Here is an 8816-nt window from a genome sequence, read left to right as displayed (position 1 = left end):
CGCAACTTGAGGCCATTTCCTCTTGTCCTATCGCTTGTTACTTGGGAGAAGAGACCGACACCCACCTCGCTACAACCTCCTTTCAGGTAGTTGTAGAGAGCGATGAGGTCTCCCCTCAGCCTCCTTTTCTCCAGGCTGAACAACCCGAGTTCCCTCAGCCGCTCCTCATAAGACTTGTTCTCCAGACCCCTCACCAGCCTCGCTGCCCTTCTCTGGACACGCTCCAGCACCTCAACGTCCTTCTTGTAGTGAGGGGCCCAAAACTGAACACAGTATTCGAGGTGCGGCCTCACCAGTGCCGAGTAGAGGGGCACGATCACTTCCCTACTCCTGCTGGCCACACTATTTCTGATACAAAATATACATGTACATAGGGGCTAATGGATATCCCTCTTGAAGCCATAAACCCTTCCCCTTCCTGTCATTTTAATTCTTTGTGCTTCACATCCCTGCAAAGGTTAAAAGGTTGTCAGTGAAACCACAACAAACGCAATTCAGCATCCATGCTCTTTGGGGAGACAGGACAAGCTGCTCCTTCTCCAAACTCCTTCCTCCAAAGCCGAGAGCAATGCTGCTGGGTGCTCACATGGCTAGCAGTGGGGACAGGCTTGTGTCATGCTGCTCTACAAATGACTGTGCCGACACTGTCTTGTGAAACTGGTTAATCGCTTCTGACTGGGGAAACCTGTTTTGCACCTAAGAAGCACTGGGACGAATCCCGCTGAAGGTGTGAACAGCCCTACGCTGTTCAGTTTGTATCAGGTGCAGGCAGCCTCCACTCACCCTCTCCACGGTGCTTGGAGCCTTCTCTTGCTGGGTTGAATAGAGGTTGTCTCACCATGCATACTCTTTTTTGGGTGTGATTTTGAGCCTACTTTTATTTTTTCCACCTTATTTCTACTGCATTTAAATTGCTCAGCTCCCCTAGTCTTGCTGAGAGTTGTTAGCAGTATTTTTTGTGATCAAAAAGCAAAAATTTTTATTAGCCACAAATTTAAAAAAAAAAGTTGCCCACTTTCAGCCATAGTATTTTGAGAAGTCATTTCAAAGGCAAGTTACAGGTTTCCATGGCAAGCTATTTTGAACTAGGGGGGACATGACAAAAGTGTATTTTTAGGTTACTTTTTCACTGCAGACCAACGGATGGTTTTGCTGGGAAGTCCAAGGAACTGCTGTTGATGACACCAATGTTCTACCCCCAAGCAATGCTGAATTTGGGTATTGCCTTGCACTGAGCTGCCGGGGGTAGAAGTTTCCCTCCCTTCCGTGAACATGCTCTGCTCAGCTCCCAGCAGAGCCAACCCTTAGTTGCAGTGAAGACTGTGCTGGCCCTGATTTTTGCCTTTCTGTTTTTCACTCTTGGTTGTTCTCCTGTTACAGTTTATGGCTGCCCTCCACCTCTTTTCCCAGCCACACAGCAGCTAATTACATGGAGTCACTTATTTTTCCATAATGTTTATTATGCATTAGACAATACAAGTTTCCCTTGTACAATTACCAATGCTGTTGATGGCATAATGGTTTCTTTGGTTTATCAAGGCTCTTTTTGCCAAGCCTTCACAAGGACTGAGCAAATTGGATGAGATCCTTGATCCCATGCCCAAAATTTAACAAAGACGTCAAAATACTCAACTTATATTTGAATGGCACTATTACTCTTAACATGTTTCTTGTGACCTCTAAGTCTATTGGCTATGTGAAACAAAAAACTGTCTTGCCCAACATTTCTGGTCCTCTTAGCTTGCTCCAAAGCCTGCTGTCTTTCTCATAATTAAAGACAAAGGAGAAGGGACAGATCCAGTACCCACTGAACCCGAGCTTTCCCTCTGGTTTTGGTGGGTTTTATTTCAGGTCCTCAAAGGCAGGGGTGTTAGTTGGTCCAAAATGCAGATCATCTAGAGGACCACACATTGTAGGCCTGTTGGACTTCATGTTAAACAATTGCGCAGTCTATATTAATTATTTCAAGGGAAAAGTATGTTTTGGTAAAACACCTGAAGAGAACACACAAAGCATTTGTGAAAATATTCTGTCAAACGCAGATCAAAATTTGAACCAAACCTACTTGGATGTGTCCTCCTAGTTATAGCAGTCCTGCTTAACGTCCCAGAGATATTACATGGCACAGCACAAACAGTAAATAAGTAAAACATTCCTCTTAGGAAATAGATTAAGCTTAGCACTGTTTCAGATGGTGTGATGGTCTAAAAGATAATGATCCCTTGGAGCACATGGCACTGTCTCTGGAGACCTTTAAGCAAGAATGAATTAGAAATTAGTGTCAGGTAGAAAAGATACTGCTTTGGTTAATTGAATCAGCTGGCCAGTCTGCTTGAATTTATGAGGTGATACACATCATCCCATATGCCTTTCTGGAAATGCTAGTTTGGAATTTATCACCACTCTGAAAATGTATGGGATTATCTGAATGAAATGTCCTGCAACCCACTGCATAAATCATGCATTGGTTGGCAGCCTTTTTTTTTTTCAATGTCAGTTCTGTCTGTCTGCGAGAATTTATTGTGGTAACTTATGATGTGTGTTTTAAATACTAACCTGAAGCTGTCCTTCCCCTCCCTTTATTTTCTGCTTTCCCTCCCCTGCAAGCTTCCATAGTGACTGTCATACAGCTTGTCAACAATGTAGTTGACACTATAGAAAATGAAGGTATTTAAATTTTTTTCTTTCTTGTTATGCAACAATGCTTCCTGTTTTCATTGTGAAACATTCCAGCAGAACCTCACTAATCTACACTGACCAGCAAACCCATGGCGGGGATGGGGATTTGCAGATCAGCATGATCACCAGCAAACTCGAGAACACCAGAATGATATACCACAAAATATCTGTGGGTAATTGGAGGTGGTAAAAAAGGTGTCAAGGCCTTCATCCTCTTCTGTTCAAGTCAATGTTTTTTGCTTGCTTATTCCCATTGCCTTCAGAGAGAATAGGATTAGTTTGATAATGGAGCCAGATCATTGAGATTATCCTGGCTGCAGAGGCAGGAGAAGACACAGGAAGGCTGTAAAGTATCCCAGGCTGCAGTAAAGCTGGGCTATGCACTCCAACAGGACCACGTGGAGAGGAACAAAGTGGTGGTAGGCAGGTGGCTGGTTTCTCCCAGGTAACACAGTATCAGGTAGAAGACATGTAGACACAACTCCATGGATGCCACGTAGCAAGGCAGCCTGCCTGCCACTGCCTTTCCCCTGGGGTTGATGTGCCCATTGTCCAAGGGCCCAACACTCAGCTCTGCCACTGACCTCCTGGGTAATCTCAGGCTCATCGTGTTACAAGTGAACTGGTTTCCCTACCCGTAAAACAGGAATATCACTGTTTTCCTCTTCCGTAAAGCACTGAGGAAATGTGATGTATCATAGATAAATATTACTTTTATTTGTTTATACAACATTTATCTTATCCTTGGGAAAATGTCAACTCAACATCAGCTCAAGTTATCCATCATGCTTTACAGGTCAGAAAAAGCAAATCTGGCAGCAGTTTCAAGAGGCTGTCACTGAAAATGCTTTGCCCACTTCTCAGTTCCTTATATGAGACTTATGAACCTTGCATGCTCTGCAGCGAGGCTGGTGAAAGCGGTGAATCGTTCGCTGCACCGGAGCTCCCAGTGCATGGCGGACAGAATTGCTGCCGTGGAGCCATGGGAGGACGGGGCTCCTTCCCCAGGGAGCTGCTGGGGGTTGTGCGAGTCAGCAAATTAGTGAGGTTCTCCTGGATCCTGAAACCACACAGCTCGGAGGGACCCAACGCATCTAGGGTGCAATGTCATTACACTGACCGAAAGACAAGATCTGCTTTACAAAAAAGAGAGAAGTGGAGAAAGAGAAGAGTGGTTAGGGCCGGTTCAGACACTGCTGCTAAATGTGCAGTAGCCCCAACTCTCCTCACCCCAGGCTAACGCAGAGCAGGTAGAAAGCTACTGTCTGGCTAATGAGCTAATGAAGAAATCACCATCGCCACATATGCCATGTGATAAGCAAGGGCAAGAGTGGTGTTAACAGATGGAGGCCTGGAGAATAGTCTTCTCTGCCCTCGTCTGTGGCTGAGCCCCAGATGTTAAGTACTGTAGTGCAATAAAGGTCTATTTATCCGGCCAGACCTCCTCCAGCAATGCAGTCCAGAGACCTTGCCCAGTGACTTCTTGCATGAAGCCCAATAACATGTGGCTGAACAAGAGTATCTCATCCAGAAAATGCTGCAGCTTATTCCCTGCTCTTGTCTCACATAAAACCTCTTTCCTTGCTCTCTCCCCCACCCCTGCACCCTCTCCATACTGGAATGCCTCCCTCCCCACCAGCTAGCATGGCAGGGGAGGGGGGGGGGGGGGGGGGGTGGGGTCATCCAGAAAATGCTGCAGCTTATTCCCTGCTCTTGTCTCACATAAAACCTCTTTCCTTGCTCTCTCCCCCACCCCTGCACCCTCTCCATACTGGAATGCCTCCCTCCCCACCAGCTAGCATGGCAGTGCAGGTGGGAGGTGGGTATGGGGTTGCGGGGCATTGTAGCTGACAGCCCCATTAAATGGCTTTGTATTCTATTCTATTCTATTCAGGTTCTTATACCGTGCCCATCACCATGGTATCTGAGCCCAGGTGGGCCCAGATTTGTTTGAACCGGCCCTGAGAATGGTAGATTCTTATTTTTCTGTTTCAAAGTGAACAAGTGAGAGAGAAATGTGCTTTGCAATTATAAACCATAGAGATGGTGGATAGCCCATTTTGTATTAAGAATTCCATCTCTAATGTAATTCCATATCTATTCAGTGAGGGTAAATAATTAAGATATGATAGAAAAGGAATATAATACACATGACAATCATTTCTTTATGTATGTCTGCATTTGACTGGGCAAGCTTATCTTGTACGCTAAAATAAAGAACAATTAAAAATCCTATTAAAACGACACTGAGGCAGCTGTACTTTAGAAATATGCATGCAGAGTTTTGTATTTTCACGTGTAATACTATGCTGGTAACAAGCTCTGAGTTACCAGTTTTTACTTTTCACTTTGTATCTGACAGTGTCTGTTATGGATCAAGGACAGAACTACAACAGAGGTGATTTTTCTGAGACACTTTCTGCCTGTTGGACTGGGCTGGGGTGGGCAGGGCACCGACTTGATCTGTTTTTTTCTTGAACTGCTTCATGTGTCCTCTTTTGTTTGAATTCTGTTGGGTTCAAATGCTGCATGAGAATGGCCAGCCACTTTTTTTTATTTCAGGATCCAATTTTCAGTCGATCAGATTATTTGCTTGCACACTTTCTTTCTTGAAATGAAGTCATTGGAGGTGGAAGGCGAGACTAGATGTGATACCATAAGCATGCTGACTTCATTTATAGATTTTTTCAAATAACTGTGAAAAGCATTAATTCAGAGATTTTTGTCATTTTGATTTCTTGGACTCATAGTTTCTAATACAACCTGGTAGCATACTAAAAAGCGAAATGCCTGAGAGTGGCCGTATTTTGTTTCTTTGCTTGTTTGCATTAGCATCATAATACAATGTTGTTCTCCTCCCCTGCCCCTCCGGTCAGAGCATGGCTGACCTGTGTCGATGGCCTGTGGCGCATGCTGTGATTTGAACGTGCTGTGAGGACTAAGAGGCGAATGCATGCAGGACACTTTGTTTTCATTAGCAGCCCCATCCTAACGGAGCGCTGTGGTTCTCTTTCCTGCTGCAGCGTATCATTGGGATACCTCTGACTGGATGCCAAGTGCTCGCTTGTCCGACATTGAGGAAGTGCCCAACTTTGAGACGGCAGACGGAGGCTCGGCTCATCACGGCAGTACCAGAGAGCTGGAAACAGATTACTACCTTGGTGGCTACGACATTGACAGCGACTACCCTCCCCCTCACGAAGAGGAGTTTTTAAGCCAGGACCAGTTACCACCTCCTCTTCCAGAGGATTATCCGGACCAATATGAAACCCTCCCACCCTCGCAGCCGGTCTCAATGGCAAGTACACTCAGCCCCGATTGCAGGCGGCGGCCGCACTTCCACCCTAGCCAATACCTCCCTCCTCACCAGTTCCCCAATGAGACGGACACCGCAGGGTCTCAGACTGGGAACGAATTTAGTACTTTTGCTGTTGGCCCAAGCCAGAACACAGAAAACGTTAGTGCAGGTAAGATGCCCTTATCCTTGCACAACTCTCTAGATGCCTCCTCCTCTGATGTCTCAGCCAGCTGCGGCTTTGATGACTCTGAAGTAGCCATGAGTGACTATGAAAGCGTGGAGGAACTCAACCTAGAAAATGTTCACATTCCATTTGTGGAGACCCAGCACCAGACACAAGTGTAAAGGAAGCTCCGTTCTTCTTCCTCCTCCTCTTCTTTTTTTTCTTTTTTTTTGTCATTTGGTCCAATTAATAGTATAAATATTGAGAAGAAATTTTGCTGAAGGTGTATCTATATATATTGGGCAAGGCAAAAATACAGTATAACCCATTATTAACTTGTTCAGAAATGATACTGTATGTGCAGACACGAAGAGACCAGTTGTATTAAGTATTATGCATCACAAAATTGTTACGGACAATCTGGAGAGTATGTACCTTCTATTTATTACCAAGAGTAAAACTCAGCTTTTGAGGCGGGGGAAACAATAATTGCTAAATAATTTCTTTCTCTCCCCCAAAGTTTGATTTTTTTATTTTTTGGTATTGTATTATTAAAAGTGTTACAGTGTTATGATCTCCCCACAGTATTAAGGAACTGGTATGGATCATTCCAAGATGCACTGTTGCATGAAATTTTATGTCAGCGAAAGAGTGAAAGCAATTGATTGCTGAGGCTGTTGTGGACAACACGTCAGATGGCTGAAAAAACAGCAATTACAAATTGACCTATCAAAGACAAGCGACCAGTCGTTTGTTCATAAATATTTATCTATACTTTTGTTTGTTACATAGCATTTTATTCTACTTTGTGTGCATATAAAGCAACATATATACAGCGTATATTTACTCCAAATTGGCCTACTTTGGTTGCCATTTTTTAAAACCTGATGTCAGGTGCGTGTGCATAACTTCACCCATGAGGACTTCTAGAAATGTCAGAGTTTGACTCAGTAGTGTCCCAGTTTTGCCCCAGCTGCGTATGCACAGCCTCCCTTGACTTCTGTATGCAATGTGAACACGTGCCTGAAAACATCGGGAAACCTAACTGTCTACAAAGCCCTGCAGATTTTTTTGAAATTCCTTGCTTGGGCAATCGCCTCTTTAACAGCAGTCATCATGCTACAATTATTGCAGTAAAATTAGTTGCAATTAAGTTGCATATAAGGCTGCTGTAACCTCAAATTGTTAGCTTAACGTCATTGGCAAATGTCCATCCTTAGAGTTTACGGGATGAGTTCTCAGCTGCTGTAAACTGACTCAGTCGGTGGAACTGCACGGATGGGCTGCAGCCAAAGGTCTAGCCCTAGATTTTCTGCTGGATGTGTGATTTCGTAGGATTTGAGGACTTCCAAAGGTTGTTTGCAGACTTCAGAATATTGTTGCGGGATGAGGAAAACCACGGCATCAAGTATGCTTTTATACTTCCCTCAGCCTGATTGGAGTAAAAGGCCTTTCACACTGATTTGGCCTGAGCAGCTAAGTGCAATATGGAAATACGGGATTTTCACTCAATGTATTAAAGCAGATTATACATACCCGTTGCTCGGTGCTATGAAAATGTTTTTACCACTGCATTTTACAGCATCTGTATACTTTATACAGTGAATGTGAGTCTGCAGTCTGCATTACTGCTGGGGTTTCATGGGGTTTCCTTCCACGGCATAATCCAGTCATTCTGAAAAGCTATTGAATACATAAATCATTGTTATAGATGAAGAGATTCATTAACAGGTTTCCTCTGCTGCTTTCCATGTCCCGTCTCTTGGTCAAACATCTTAACTGAATAGTTCCAGCAGTTGTATTCCAGGGCAAGATGTTCTTGACTGACTTGAGTTTCACTCAAAATTAAATTGTGGGCCATTTCTTGACAGACAGGAAGTGTTTATTCGCAAATTGCCCCCAACAAAAAGAAATTATTAATAGAATGTAATTTAAGTAATTGCAGCTTGTAACACTTTTAATAAAACAGGATTTCTAAAATTCTCGGTGTAGGTACGGTATGTTGCTGCTTCCCTCCAATGGCTTATATAGCTGTGAAAAATTGGTGTAGATATTTTCTTTGGGATCATGCAGCAATTCTTCACTAGGAAACAGCTCATTATACAGGTACATGAATAAATTGAGTGAACTTCTAGAAAGACCATGTACTGCACATACAAGTATTATCAAGTACTTGTCTGCAAATAGTTCCTGTCCATTGAATTTATGAATGTCACTTGGTCTTCTCAAAGTAAACATGCTTCTGTAACAGTGATATATTCTGAATGTGCTCATGGTACGTTTCAACCCCTTTTCCCTGCTATTATCCCTGTGTGTTCAGGAAGAAAAAAAAATGTGGAAATTTGTATTGCGATTGCAAGGAACTGAGGGGTTTGCCAATAAGCCATGAAATGGTTTGGCAAGCCTAGAGGCACAGGTAGAGGACGACTTGCTTTGTTCATGAAGTCTATGTTGCAGGAAAGCAGATACAATTAGATTGATGTCTCTTCAAGAGTAGGAACATCTCAGCTGGAAAAACAAAGCTGAAAATTTAGCTGCACTTTTAAAGCTGGTATGACTTTCTGAGAATTCTCTTAGCATCGGGCTGCAATTTACATGGGGTTTGCTCCGACTCAGTTTTGGTGTGAGACATTTTTATCCATTATGTAATTAGTTCTGTTCGAGCCCCCAGCTAGT

General features: G+C 43.6%; 1 protein-coding gene across 1 annotated transcript in view; it reads left to right on the top strand.

Annotated features, from left to right (window-relative positions):
• The window catches only part of FAT3 (FAT atypical cadherin 3), a 368576-nt gene extending 362254 nt beyond the window's left edge, over positions 1–6322 (top strand). The window contains exon 26 of the mRNA XM_009286273.1: positions 5703–6322. Coding sequence (XP_009284548.1) covers positions 5703–6322 — 620 coding nt within the window. The remainder of the gene's footprint in view (positions 1–5702) is intronic.
• Positions 6323–8816: the final 2494 nt, after the last annotated feature.

Source organism: Aptenodytes forsteri, unplaced genomic scaffold, assembly GCF_000699145.1.
Source record: "Aptenodytes forsteri isolate BGI_AS27 unplaced genomic scaffold, ASM69914v1 Scaffold376, whole genome shotgun sequence".
In the NCBI taxonomy this organism is placed as follows: domain Eukaryota; kingdom Metazoa; phylum Chordata; class Aves; order Sphenisciformes; family Spheniscidae; genus Aptenodytes; species Aptenodytes forsteri.
Note: the sequence above shows the minus strand (reverse complement) of the source record. Positions and strands in the feature narration are given on the sequence as shown.